Raw genomic sequence first — 15,285 nt, 5'->3', positions numbered from 1 at the left:
ACTTCAAAAGTGGTAGTATCTTCTTCTCCATCGAGCACACAGTATTTAGGGGATACGCACAGAGACTTCAAAAGTAGTAGTAGCTGCTTCTCCACCAAGCACACAGTATTTAGGGGATAAGCACAAAAGACTTCAAAAGTAGTAGTATCTGCTTCTCCATTGAGCACACAGTATTTAGGGGATATGCACAAAAGACTTCAAAAGTAGTAGTAGCTGCTTCTCCACTAAGCACACAGTATTTAGGGGATAAGCGCAAAAGACTTCAAAAGTAGTAGTATCTGCTTCTCCATCGAGCACACAGTATTTAGGGGATACGCACAAAGACTTCAAAAGTAGTAGTAGCTGCTTCTCCACAAAGCACACAGTATTTAGGGGTACGCGCAGAGACTTCAAAAGTAGTAGTAGCTGCTTCTCCCCCAAGTACTAGCTGCTTCTCCACTAAGCACACAGTATTTAGGGGGTACGCACAGAGACTTCAAAAGTAGTAGTAGCTGATTCTCCACCAAGTAGTAGATGCTTCTCCACCAAACACACAGTATTTAGGGGATAAGCACAAAAGACTTCAAAAGTAGTAGTATCTGCTTCTCCATCGAGCACACAGTATTTAGGGGATAAGCACAAAAGACTTCAAAAGTAGTAGTAGCTGCTTCTCCACCAAGCACACAGTATTTAGGGGATAAGCACAAAAGACTTCAAAAGTAGTAGTAGCTGCTTCTCCACCAAGCACACAGTATTTAGGGGATAAACACAAAAGACTTCAAAAGTAGTAGTATCTGCTTCTCCATCGAGCACACAGTATTTAGGGGATAGAGTAATGACTGATATTGTGTCCGAATGTGTGTCATGCCTACCTGTTGGTTGTTACTTCTGTGAGCTAGCACGAGCTAGTACAATGATGATCGGGCCTAGCTTGATGATATACCGGTAGTGTAAAGCAGGGTCTGTTGATGGGTCAAACGTTCTCATCCTGAAATGTATGGAGTGTCTGCTATAGGATATTTAATCATAAACAACAATTCAACATGTGCTCTCTTTTCAGTCAGTAAGTGCTTTCAATGCAGTTCTATTCTAGCTGTCTAAATTAAGTTTAAGCTATTTGTTAAAAATAGATTTGTTGTCATGATTCCTTCCAACATTCGCTGCATGTGCTTCTGTTCTTTTTTACAAGATTTTGAAAATATTATCTGCAAATTTCGAAATAATTGTGTGCAATTTATTTTGTAATTTTGTTATTTTGGTCAAGTTTAACTTATCAGGACAGCAACGCAGTATTATTCGTGCAGTTTCATAAAATTACAGTAATATTCTATATACTGAACCGTTTTTCATTGGCATTGAATGGTCAATCTTTTGGTTGAAAAATATTGTAATCAATACAAAAGAAATACGTCATAGCCATGTGATGGTATTTAAATTGAGCAAACAAATGAAATATTGGGAAGAGAGCATTCAATCATGGAGTTTTAATACAAAACTCTGCTCGGAGGCAGCACAGAAAAAAAAACTGATGAACAAAATACACACCAATGTATCGTGCAAGTTACATGTACTTATACTTCATATTCATCAAAAGGTTCCAGCACCACAATTGTACATTCTTCTTAACATCTTGTCATATATTAGGGCCCAGTCAATATTTATTGATGGTTTGGACTGATTCCAGATGCTATATGACGCACACAGTACCCCCTTTGGTATATTCATGTATTTTTGTTTTTGTTTTTGTTTTTGTTTTTTGTTTTTTTTCAGAGATAAATACCTGAGCAATTCCCTTTGGTTACATAGGATTTCTATGTACAAGATGAAAATGTGTCAGGAACATTCTGATATAATTTTAATCAATCTTGGTGGTAACAGTGAAATATTCCACCCCTAAAAAAATACGACTCCTTCCCAGAATCGAAAATGTGTAATTGGTTCTGTATCGTAAATAAAAGTAGACAAAAGGGCTTATTAAGTAATAATTCTAAATAGTTATAAATGTCATTAATCATTTTTTACCAATATTTATAATGCATTTATTTAAAAATGAAATATTGATAAATGAACTACTTAAGTCGTCTTCGGCTTGCCATAGTTTCTCCGGAATTCAATCCGAATTTGTATGAGTTATAATAGTTTTAAAACTTCTTGTTTCATAGCCAACCAAGCGAAATAGTTCAACTTAACGCAGAGAGGGTAATTAGATACTCTCGGTTAAAGGTGTGTACAAACTGTAACTATTTTTCGTAAATCTGACACACATCGTGTATGATCTTCATTTGTGAGCAAACAACTTTGAGCTATTTGCAATTGGTGTACGTAAATGTAAATACTCAGTTATGCCTAGGACCGCGGCTTAGCTTAATAAAATTATGGTTATGGTTAGAAATTTAGTTCAGAAAGGTGTTCGATTTACTCAGTTTCAAAATACATTTTAAATTAAGGATATTAAAAATTAATTGGAGGTTAGACAGTTTTTTTCTGTATTTGGATGAATAATGCGAGTTGAAATAATCGTTGAATGTGGATAACTAAATTACCCAAAGGTTTAATGTGCCAATACAAGAAAGATCGTGTATTTTGTGTAAGAATAGAGTAGGGGATGAATATTTTATTTTATTTATATGCAGTAATAGTGTATCTTGGTTACAGAATTCAGGAGCAAACTTTTTCCTAACTACATGTATTATATACAGTATCCAAGAATGGATAAATTTACAAAATTACTTACCTGCTGTCATATTGATGTTTACAAAAAAAAACTTTTTTAATGAGATAAATCAGTCAATTATTTTAAGTGTGTATTGTTTGTCTGTTCTTTCTGCCATGTATGATTTTCTATATTTTTGACCTCCTGTTACACATATCATTTCTGAGTGTTATTGATAAAGTTTACAAGATAGTAGCTGCGAAATGATCTTTTTTTTTTTTGATTTTGCGATCTAGATGTTAAAAACATACACAAAAGTAGTTAGAGCTACATTTCGCAGCTAACAAGATTGTAAAAAAGTGGAGTTTTTGCTTTTTTTTCAGGGTTCACTTTAGACAGGTTTTACTGTGACACATCCCTTAGTTTAAATATTCATTGAACTACTCAATACACAATGTAAATGTATATACACAGTGTTGTAATTCTACTCAACACTGTAAGAGTAATCAAGAGAAACTAAGATTATAGCAGAAATTGAGAATTGTAAATTGAGACAATTATGGAGTTATTTATATTAGAACAACTCATTGCAGACCATTAAAAACATCTGTAGTTTTAGAATTAATTGCATTTAATTTTGCATTATTTGTTCCAGAAGGTTATGTCACAGAGTACTTGCCTACAGATATGTTGTTCACCAAACACCGTTTCAAAGTTTGTGAGATTTTTCCCGAAGTTTGCAGTTGCTTTTATTATCTTGCACATAATTCTTCTCATTCTCACAAGTAAGTAAATGTATGTTTATTGACATTATGCATACTTGTACATGTATAATCAATTGCCTTGTTAAAATACATTGTTTTTGCGCAGACCATTTTCTTCATGAAGGGACCTGGGATGTTGAGTTAGAAATTTTTTAGAAGCAGACAGAGTTAAAACTTATACATGAAAATTATATTAAGTAATTAATAAAAATTGAAGAAAAAAAATCTGCCAGTTATTATGAAATATTTTTTAGTTATATTAGGAATCTATTTTTTAATCCCAGGCACCCCCAATAAAATAGTTTGTGTATTAATGCTTTTTGTAATATCTTTAATTATGTTTGTATTTTATTTTGTATTTTAATGTTTTTTGTCTAATATTTTTTATTATCTTACTTGATATTTTTAGTGTCTACATACATCAGTCTTTACTCTAAACAAATTCTGAATAATTTGTCAGTGGAGGGAAAACACTCAATGTTCTTTATTTTAAAAATAAATGTACTGGTAATATTTTCTCCCCACAAATTTAAAACATTACAGTGCTTCTTACTATAGCAGAACTCATTCCATTTTACCCCGATTATCCTAGTGCCCAAGCATACTAAGCTTTTCCAAAAATACCCTCAGTGTAATCCTATACAAAATACCAGTATTAACTTTCAGAGAACAGGTACAAGAATGAAATGTTTCATCGAACAGCAGTGGTATATTTGCTTACAGAGAACATTGTATGATAAGATGAAATTTATGCAAATGAAACACCTTTTTGAATTGTGGAATTTGTTCGCTATACATAGGCGTTTGGTTAACCCAGTTAAAAAAATATATTTGTAAATTGACATGAAGCGAACTTTTAACAAATTCTGAATTATTTGTCAGTGAAGGCAAAACACTCAAGGTGCTTTATTCTGAAAATAAATTTACTGGTTATATTTTCTCCCCACGAATTTAAAACATCACAGTGCTCCCTACCATAGCATAACTCATTCCATTTTCCCCCCAATTATGCCAGTGCCAAAGCATATTAGGCTTTTTTGAATTGTAGAATTTGTTTGCTATAGACAGGTGTTTAGTTTACCCAGGTAAAAAAAAATACATGTAAATTGACATGAAAGGAACTTTAAAAAGTGTCTTGTAAAGACTGGTTTTTGGTTTATTCAGGGATCAGTTCATACAGGTTTCATTGTATGAAGTAATTTATGCTTTGCCATGTTGCTTTATGTATCACACTTACCATTAACGAAAAGAAAACTGTACAAGCTGTCGATTTTGTAACTGTTTATTACATAAGAATAATAAAAATCACAACTTGTGCACAGTACTTCTAGTTTGCATTGAAATGGCATCGATTGGAGATGGCCCAGTCCTCTTAAATTGAAAACTTTTAAAATGTGATGTTTTTTATGTTAAAAACATTGAAAAATACTCAGAAAGTAATATATTGTAATATGCCAGCAAGTGAATTCATTATAAATGAAGCATTATATTGTAAAACATAAGTGAATATGAAGCATTTTTTTTCACATATTTTGGGTCAAGTTTTAAAAGGGCCCCTTTTGTAATTTTCTAGATCTGACACTGGTTTCAATTCTAAATTTCTAGCTTTAACATATTTCATATTTTCCATTGACTGCATTTTTCATGCTACTTGCTGCAAATTGCATTCTAGAAGTAGTTTCACACATTATATGCATTAAAGTATCGTGTGATATGCTTTAGATTTTTTTTCAGCTGATCTCAATGGGTTATAGAGAGTATGTATTAATATTTTTAGCTTTACTCTTAGGGAGCAACCATTTGATTTCTTTGGGGGTTAAGATAAAAATTTCTAGCTTCACTTTTTATTTTATTTGACCTGTCCTGAATTAATCCAATTGTTCATCCTGTATTTTTTTGAACTGTACATCACATCCAACCTTGGACCAAGTGGATCAAAATCAAATGGTAGCTCCAGGACTCCGTTCACATTTTAGTGGTCTGTTCAAATACACACAATATATATGTAGATGCAGTATTAACTTAAATCTTATAGGACTGCCAATTTTAATTAGGTGTATCCTGCATTCTTTCAAGTGCTCATGACTAATGAAGTTGTTTTCTAATAATTAGAACTGCAATTAGTAATTGTTGTCTTTTTCACCCTTGCTGGTCATGGACAAGAGTCTTTGGTATATCATGGGTTACATTATGAACCCCCATTCATTGTCACACTTTTAGTTTTTGGGTTGACTTCGGAAGTATTGCATAACTTATTCTTATCAAACTTTAACATGATGCTATGTATAATCAAATGTTATAGTGCCTTTACATTTCTGTTTACATACATGGTAAGTTTTGGCCCCTTTTCTCGTAGAAAGAAATATTTTTTCATCTGCAAAGCATAGGGACCCATTATCATCTTATTTTACTTTACATTTCCTTGTAAAAAGTGGCAGTCCTGTTTAATGCTTTGAATTGCTTAAAACTTTCCAACTCTGCACAATTCTTTTACTCCTTTTACATTGCAGGTTAACAGTGTTCTTCAAAGAAATTTCATATATAACACCATGAAATTAAAATAGAAATTGTTTCCTGAAAATTATACCAGCATGGTCCTAATGTGTGGCAAGCCATCTTATAAATATATCAGATGTCTTACATCTTTTATAAGATATCTTGTAAATGATATTCAAGATATCTTATAAAATATAGAAAGAGTAATCAAGGGAACCAAGGTTATAGCGGTAATCAAAAGAATGTAATCCAGAAGATATCTACTAAATCATACAAGATATCTACAAATTGGAATAAATATAAATAAAGCAGGCGGTACTAACAAGTCCTTTTTTTTTACTTATCTTAAGTCCAGAATTTCTACTGGTCTACTGTTGAAAGCATTCAAAGCTGAAGACTGATTTGTTTGCGAGTTCTGGGTACATTTTGTACATCAATTTGATGCATAATCATCAGAGTTTTCTATTTTGTATTTATTACCAAACTTTTTATAGTGAAAAAGTAGTTAAGCTTAAAATCTTTCTCATCATTTTAAGTGTCAGTCCCTGTAAGAATCAGGCAGTAGGTGAAGCATGGTATGAAAAAAACCATCATTTTGATAGTGTAATTCGATTATTTGCACCATCAGAATTAAGGAAAACAGACAAGATTTTCCATATAATGCTGGACCATGGGTCTCATTCTCATGTATTCTTGAAGTCACATAAGACTTACAACACCTATAGATTCAGGTGTAACATCGCACCAGGGTAAAAAATATATTGCTATAATGCTGTATGTTGGTCACTGAGACACATGAACTTTATAAAAACAAAACATGAAGCTGTATTGTCATTGCTACATATAATTACATTTGGCCTCACACAAATTAATTTAAATGAATGACCAGCTTGTGCAAAAACATGTACAACATGGTGATGGACAAAAGAGAGGGATGCTTTATTGTAAACAAAATTCATATAGAAACACAGAATAGTTCATGTTATTGAGCATTACTATAGCTATTGCTGTAAATTGAAAGCACTGATCTGGCAAACGTGTAGGCTGATCTCCATTTGCTCTGCTTGAAATACCTTAGTCGCATATGTTAAATCCAGTATGACAAAAAAAGAAAAGACTGAAGAATTAATACATTTTCCAGTCTGAATATCATATACAATTGTACATTGATTGATGTAAGCCAATATTAAAGTACTTTCATTTAAGCTTTATTTTGTTTTGGTTTAAAAACAAGATTGCACATGGAAATATAATATCATGGTCAAATTGGAATGCTAAAGATAATTTACCTTCACCTTTTATTAACTTAATTTCACACATTTTTAGGCATGAATAAAACTCCCCGAGTTAAAGATACAAATTTGAACCTTAAAGATCAAGACCAATCCAAAGAAATTGGCAAGAGAAATAAAAACTTAATAATGGATACATTGTTAAAAAATAAAGGTAAGTACAATATTAGTAAGTGGTATACTAAGGCCAAAAAAATGAATGCACTTGTTTCCTGTTTCCAAAACCATACACTTTATACCTCCAACAAGTAAGAAGACTATCTTTAAACTTATTACCGAAAGGTCCAGGAAATCATATCTGGATTTTTTTTATCTATGAATTGGAAATTTCTTCTGTTATAGACTGTCTGTCCAAGGATTTAATCCTGGATTTCAGGCTAGGGGTGTATAAATAGTAGTATGGCTTTAAATATGTTAAAAATGAAGATTTCACACCCCGAAAAATAATTTTTCCCATTTTAGGAGGGAATTCCTCGGATCAACCTGCCAATGAAAATGGCCCTTACTCCATGTAAAATTTGAGAGAAATGGCTGCATTGCTGTAAAAAAAGGAAGTAGAACAGACCTGAAATCACATCCCAGATAAGGGACCCTACTCTCTTACACAAGAGTTGTCGGTCCTCACACTCCCTCAAAGTGTTAGAGATTGATGGGACCCCATACTAAAGTTGCATACCAAATATCTAGTGGCTGTGATTTATAGTTGCTGAGAAAAATGTTCTAAAAATATTTCCCCACCCAACAATATCATTCAATAAGGCAATTGTGCAACCTGGCCAAAAATGTTAATTAGGTCTTTTCTTACAGGTGAAGAAATAAAAAGTGCAGGCAATAACTCCAGAGTAAGATTGAGAAGAAAATCGAAGGAACGGCTATGATATATTTAATTCTTACTTTACTTCACCAAGTGCTTTCTTACATGTGAAACTTTTTTCTGTTGTAAATAGTTGTTTGTATATGTTTATATAATATTGTTTGTAGTTTTATTAAAATATTGTTTTTCATTGTATTGTCATAAAGGTGTCAGTCACTGTAAGAATCAGGCAGTAAGTGAAACATGGTATGAAAAAAAACCCATAATTTTGATAGTACAATTGTATAATTTAACTATTTGCACCATCAGAATCATGGAAAACGACAAGATTTTCCATATCATGCAGGACCGTTGAATTGCACTGAATATGAACATTTCAAGGCCAGATAACTCTGTCAAAAACCTAATCTTTTAATATTCTATTGAAAATTTTCTGAGCAAAGCCAGTGATGCACAGATCAAATAATGGTCTTTTCAAATAGCGAAAGCATCCTTGATTGAAATTATATTGTCAGTGGGGTTTTGACATGCATGTTTCTGATTTTTCCCATTTTGGCTTGTTCTTACAAACTTACACTTAATATCTAAATACCAAAGTGTACTTTTTTAATAACCTTTTTATATCATGTCAAAATAAAAGCTTATTCTACATCCTCTGGACATGTACATGTAGCTTGTTCATGAAAAAATTGACTCTTTCTACTGCCCAATTTATTATTAGAAAGTACCTGAAAAGGCAACATCACAAGTTTTGTTGCCTACTTGGATTGTCAACCAGTGTTCTAGGATTCCACGACCCCATACCCTAGAACAAATGCAATATTGATGTGGGAAAATAGTATATTAAAATAGCTCCAATCTCAAAGCATGTAGACAAAATAAATAAAAACATGACAAAAACCATGAACATTTAATAGCAACAAAAAGTGACAACACTTAACACAACTATTGAACTTTAGATTGGACAGGATCAGTATTAGTGGAACAACAATCCAGCAAGGTTTGGGGTTGTCTTGCAATCTATTTTCAGACTTAAAGGGATAGAGTTAATCTTCCCTTAAAAGAATGACCATAACCTGATCAATTTCCTTAAGTAGCAGTGGCAAATCCAGGGGAGGGTGCAGGGGGTTGACACCCCTCCTTTTTATTGGAAAAAATTGTCATTTTCAGTGTTCTAGGATTCCTATTTCCCGTTACCTGGGGCAAGTGAAATTTGGGTCAGGGAAAGTTAGGTACTTACTTACACTTTCCTGTGGCAAGTTGAAAACTTCATATGCTGTAAGGATTTGATTTGTTAGGAAAGCAGTCATTGACTGTGGGAAAGTTGATTTTATATTGATTTTTCCCTGAGGAAACCTCAATTTCTGAAAAATCCTAGAACACTGATTTTAATGTGTGAAATTGACAAAAAATGGAAGATTATGTCCTAACATCCCCCCTTTCTGGAAATGCAGCTAGCACCCCTCGTTTTCAAAGTGTCTGGATCTACCCCTGAGTAGTTAATTGGACATTTGATTAGATTGAAACTTTATATCAGCATGTGATCAGATGCAGATTAATTTACCTATAAAATGATACAAAGTTTCAATCCCTAATTTGTCCAGTTAACTACCTAAGACATTTTCTCAGGTAATGGTCATTCAATCAAGTGAAGACCAACTCTATTTCCTAAAGTTGACTATGCTACTCACTGTAAAAATTTCTACTCATGATTACACTAGCCAAAAACTATTTCAGTGCAGTGTATCCATCTGCACCATGAAAACTGACTTGATCAATGTGTCTTAGCTTTCCTTTTCTCCTTTGTCTACCCCGGACTTGACTTTTTATAAGCATGTCGGCAGATTTTTTTTTAGAAAAGCAGAGGACGCTTACCCTACTGGTGCACCTCGTCCATGCTCCGAGTTTTCAGTGGAGTCCTAGTTGCTCATTTACTTTTGTTACTTTGTAGTGTTTGCCTGTTTTCCATGTATGTTCTTTGTCCCTGGATTACATTCTTTTGATTTCTGCTAGAATCTTGGTTCTCTTGATTACCTTTTTACACCCTTACTGAGGTAATTATGTATGTTCAAGAATGCTGGCATACACAAACTTTTAGCATACCGGTATAATAATAAAATAAGAGAATGAACTTGGCACAAAGAAAGGGGAAACAAATTTACTTGATGTAATTGTCTTTACTTGACATAATTGTCTTTACTTAATTTTTTCTCCATTGATTTTTTATAGAAGTCAAACACTTGCCTACTTGCTGCTTTGCAAAGAGTCATACATTCCTTAAACTGTTGAACAGAGTAATTTCCTTCTGTGCTAACAGTTACAATTTGAAAATCACTGTTATTAAATACAAATGTAAAGATAGCAACAGCATCTTTTTCCTGCTTCAAATCTGGGTCAAGAGTTACTTCACCTTGATCATTTATTATACAAGTCACTGCAGCCACTAAATATTTCATACTGATGCTGGCATCTAACAGAGCAAGACAGGCAGAGTTAATACAACATGCTAAATACGATCCTGAATTCTGCATTTCTTGAACAATGATATTTATGCTGGACCTTGGATGTAATGATGTTAGTATGACAGTTTCACATGTGTTTCGTATTATTCTTTCAAACAATTTTTCAGCACATCCTGGAAGCCCTGATTTTGATTTGTAGACCACTTCTACTGTGGCTTTGTCTAAAATTTCTTTATTCATTCGAACCTCTGTAGGTCCATAAACTGCTGATGTTACACATGTTTCTCCTTGCATCAAAAAAACATCCCCATCACATCTCGACAACTTTCCAAACTCACATGTCATCTCCCTAAGAACTTTATCTGTTTCACTTTCATCCATCTTTTGATAGCTAAAATGAAAAGTGAAAAAGTTGGACATGCTTGTATTTGGATTTACATGTTTGGTTGGCAGTCATATATGAGGCACAGAATTAGTCAAAACTATATTTAGGAAGGTCCTTACATTTGAGTTTAGGACCTCCACAATTAAATTTCAGGAGCTCCTGAATTATTTGTGGACCTCCACAATTTGATTTTAGGTCCTCCTGAATTCTTTTTCATGACCTCCACAAATAAGTTTCATTTTAGAGGGCTAGAAATATTTGAGGGGCAACTAAGTAAAACAATTATTTATGGAGGTCCTGAAATAAAATTGTTCAGCTCCTCAAATATTTATGGAGGTCTTAATATCATATTGTGGAGGACTAATCAAGGGAACCAAGATTCTAGCGAAAACAATGAATGTAATCCAGGGACATGCAAAAATCATGGAGCTCCTCAAATATTAATGGAGGTCCTGAAATTTTTAAAGACCTCTTTAAATAATGATAATTTTGTGCCTCATAGTGACAACTCGAAAGCAGTCATATAGTGGTGGTCAAAGGCCTGGTATCTTTGAAGTTTTATTTATTTGTGTCAACTCATAAATGTATAGTCAAGATTTTCCCAAGGTGGACCATTATAACTCCTGGACCTTTCAAATGCAATCTTGAGACATTTTTCTTTCTGTATGTTCTGGTCTGAGACTGTGAGAGTAGATCTCGCTGTATTCAAGACTGTAGCAATTCTTATCAATCAAAATTTTATTCCTCATGATAATTGTTGTATGGTGGCTCATTTTTAGAGCAAACTATCAGCAATCTGTTAAACGTTATATCTTAAATTTTAGTGAGAAGTACTTGCCGGCGATAACTACTTGACCTGTAGTCGTGTAGAGCAAATTCACAAACAGTTAAATAAGTAAATATCCCTCCTGCTCCCTTATGAAGAAGGATTTTTGTACTTAAACTCTCATTGCCAAGAGCAATATAGAAGGATGGCTTGACATTGATTGTGCAGTTGTGATTACATAGTAGTGTGTTGCCGGGTTGAGACTTCAGTTAAGAGTATACATACGAGTGTCTCTATCAAGTCTATGACTATGTGCAGGAATGTGTGCATTTAGTGTTGACGAGCTTTTGAGTGAAAACATAAAAAATATTACCGTAATGCAGCTTTTAGCAGGCAAAATTTTCACTAAAGTAACATTTAAAAGTGTCAGTTTCACGAATATAAAGACTGTAATAATATTTTCCCGCAGCGTGATAAATGGGTTATCGTTCTTAGACACCGGAAATGTCCTTATTACAACAAGTACTACTCACTGGGCATAAAAATAGTTCTTCTTTATTTCAGACACATGTTTGCACAATAGCTCGATTATGAAATTTTTTAATGTATGCGATAATAATTCATACGCATCATATATGAAACACATGGATTTTTACAAAATAAGTGTTATTTTTTTTAACATTGGATTTGAAACAATGTTTAAAGGGTTGATTTCACATTTCTCGTGAGATAATTTAGATCATAGGTATTTGTATAAACAGTTTCTTAATTCGTTGCCTACAGTTGCGAATCCAGAGATTTACAAAAGCGGGCTAAGCCAGGGTCCCAAAATTTTCCTTAAAGATATATGTAAACAATACATGCACATATTTTGTCGCATTTCAACCTTTAGCACATTATTATTGTATGAGGTAGGCATTGCCTAAATCAGCGAGCACCGTGAGCTTTACTATATATGTACCGTCTGTGCGAGACTCGTAAAAAAATAATAATGGACATTACAAAGAGGGGGCGACCCGGAAAATTTTTGCTTCCCAGGTGCAATATTTTTATTTATATTTAACCAGCAAGCAAAATCAATATTTATATTTGAAAATCTGTCTTGTTAATTAATGGGGGAATATTTTTTTTCAATAAATGAATAACTTGAACATTTTTCCTCCAAAATTCCAACCCATACCCCCCTTTCCCCTCGCTCTCAAAATGGTCAATGACTTTATAGCACTTCGCAATGCTTTACATTTTTATCCCTTGAGGACATCTCTAGCAACATCCATTTTAGTTTTGCCCTGTCAGATCAATCTGTACAGATACCGGAAATATTACTGTTCTCCACGGATGGCGGGAATATTTTACACATATCATGTGACGTAAACAAAATTCAGACGACAGCTGCAAATTCCAAACAAGAAAATGATTGCCTCTCCTATCTTAGAAAAGCTATGCTTCGATTTTGATAAAATAATCGGAGTTATATTTTTCCGAGGTGGGTTAGGTTCTTGACAACAGCAACAGTGGAACAGCGGAGATACACGTACGTACATCCACGTGTTTTTTCCTCAAGTTTTATAAACATAACATTCACTTCTCAAATGAGTAAAACAAATTAGAAAAGACTTGAAAACTATCAGAAAAGATGAATCTATTTTTACTGAAACGTAATCTTAACGTATATTTTTTTTATTTGTTTGACTGAAGGAAATGATGAATGTTCTCCGTAAGGACAGTCACTTTTTGTTACTTCCGGGACATAACTTTTTTCGTTAGTATATTGGGGAACCTTAAGGGAAATTTAGAATGTATACGTTATAACGGTAGAGCTCACACGGCTTCGCGGCGCTCGCTATTATTTACAGAATTTATATAGCACATTTACTAATTACAATTACACTAAGCGCTTTACAATATAAAAAATACGAAAATAAAATACAAACATGAATATACTACATAATGTCTGAATATATTAACGACAAAATTTACTCAAAAATTTGAAAATAAAAATAAGAGAAGTAAGTGAAAGACCAAAAAACAACATCAAAATACAAAATTTAAAACAACAGAAGTTGAACTAATTCTTAAAATAAAATAATTTTTAACTAAGAGTAGTTAATACTATACAGTGTGGAAAGACGCCATAGGACTGAAAAGATCTAAAAAACAATAAAAATCATTACATTTAAATAAAACTGATTAAAAATAGGCTTAAGTACATACAATCATCACATGATGTTTCAGCTTAAAATTACAAACTGCGAAAATATGTCATCTGTATAAAATAATTTCACTGATATACTAGTAAAAGTTCATAAAAAGTAATGATTATACTTGAAATAATTTCACTGATATACGAGTAAAAGTTCATAAAAAGAAATGATAGGCCTGTCTAAATAAATAAGTTTTCAACTGTGACAAACATTCCGGGCTGCCTGAGTAATTATTGCTCAGTTATATAATGTTTTTCTTATTTTTTTTAAATGTATCGATTATGTCGTATCATTTCAAATCGTGTTATTTCATTCCATTTCGATCATCACATATTTCCTTCCCTCTTTTGTTCGTATATAAAAAAAGTGAAACAAAGTTAAAATGTATTACCACAAATTAAAAAAAAAAGTATCGCCACAAAGTGAAAAAACAAAATAGCACCCCAAAATGAAAACGTATCACAACAAAGTGAAAAAAGTATTACAACAACGTGAGGAAGTGTCACCACAAAGTTAAATCAAAGACCGAAGTCTTCAAGGTTGCTAATCGTCAAATATTCTATGCTATAAGTGTGGCAAGTGCTTTCAACATCCAGGCGAATTCAATGCTCTACTAACTCCCAATCAATGAATGATTTTTATCATTTTTACCAAACACCCTGGCGTAAATAAATGTATGGACTTCAGAATAAAAGAAAAAGAAATAGAATAGAAAAGAAAATCGAAGACTGAAATCTTCCAAGTCGATAATCGTCAAATATTCTCTGTCACTGATTTTGGCTTACTTTCAACATCCGAAATGGCGCGAATGCGATATGCTCGCAAGAAAAATCATGTGACTTCCGCTAAAAATTCAATCTTATTTCCATTGATATGATTGCGTACTCTTTCGTAACCGTGATGATCCGAATGTTTTCAATTTCCTGGAACCAGATAAAACAACTGGCAATGGCTAAATATAGATATCGGAGTCCTGTTTATATATATGACCAATGTATAGTCAATCGTAATACATCTTTTAATGTAAACTTCACGTTCTCATAAAAGCAAAGAAAAAAAAACACACACACACACATAGACATGTGAATGATACTTTTTAAATAAGGTACGTTGTAGCCATCTTCGGGTCGCTTATCATATTGACAAGGGTATCAGATTAAACAACTGGCAATGGATATTCATAGATATCGGGGCCGTTCTAATCTACATAGTCTTGTAGGTTACAGACCATCAATTCAACCAATGAGCATTTGGATTGTACGCAAAAATAGTCCTGCGCAGAAATTACCCTTGTTCCTCATAGTGCTGTGAAAAAAAGTTCTCATCTTATTTAAAAAATTTAAACAGTTTCTGAAAGGAAAAACATTTCTGTACATTTTGTAGGTGTATTTTGCTTCTTGTGATGTGAAGCCTAATCTCCATAATGGTTTCTAAATATACCCCTATCTTGTGAAAACACTGGGATTTCCC

General features: G+C 33.1%; 2 protein-coding genes across 5 annotated transcripts; one reads left to right on the top strand and one right to left on the bottom strand.

The window, feature by feature from the left end:
* The first annotated feature begins 2,108 nt into the window (after positions 1–2,108).
* Positions 2,109–8,654, top strand: LOC148620153 (uncharacterized). 4 transcript variants are annotated; one of them, XM_088580751.1, is made up of 4 exons: positions 2,109–2,202; positions 3,288–3,417; positions 7,219–7,338; positions 7,992–8,654. In XM_088580751.1, the coding sequence occupies exons 2-4, from the start codon at positions 3,294–3,296 to the stop codon at positions 8,060–8,062; spliced, it is 315 nt and encodes a 104-aa protein (XP_088436877.1). In that variant the 5' UTR covers positions 2,109–2,202; positions 3,288–3,293; the 3' UTR covers positions 8,063–8,654. The 4 variants fall into 4 exon arrangements, with proteins under 4 accessions (XP_088436877.1, XP_088436878.1, XP_088436879.1 ...); XM_088580752.1 differs by having other exon boundaries at positions 2,117–2,202; positions 3,291–3,417; XM_088580753.1 differs by having other exon boundaries at positions 2,166–2,297.
* A 240-nt stretch (positions 8,655–8,894) lies between these two features.
* Positions 8,895–12,120, bottom strand: LOC148620152 (exosome complex component RRP46-like). The gene is made up of 2 exons (XM_088580750.1): positions 11,985–12,120; positions 8,895–10,851 (listed from the first exon to the last, which is right to left on the bottom strand). The coding sequence occupies exon 2, from the start codon at positions 10,839–10,841 to the stop codon at positions 10,176–10,178; it is 666 nt and encodes a 221-aa protein (XP_088436876.1). The 5' UTR covers positions 10,842–10,851; positions 11,985–12,120; the 3' UTR covers positions 8,895–10,175.
* Between the last annotated feature and the right edge of the window lie 3,165 nt (positions 12,121–15,285).

The sequence above is a fragment of the Perna viridis genome, chromosome 4, assembly GCF_037379345.1.
Source record: "Perna viridis isolate PV_CMFRI_1.1 ecotype Kerala chromosome 4, ASM3737934v1, whole genome shotgun sequence".
In the NCBI taxonomy this organism is placed as follows: domain Eukaryota; kingdom Metazoa; phylum Mollusca; class Bivalvia; order Mytilida; family Mytilidae; genus Perna; species Perna viridis.
This window is presented reverse-complemented; position numbering and strand designations above follow the sequence as displayed.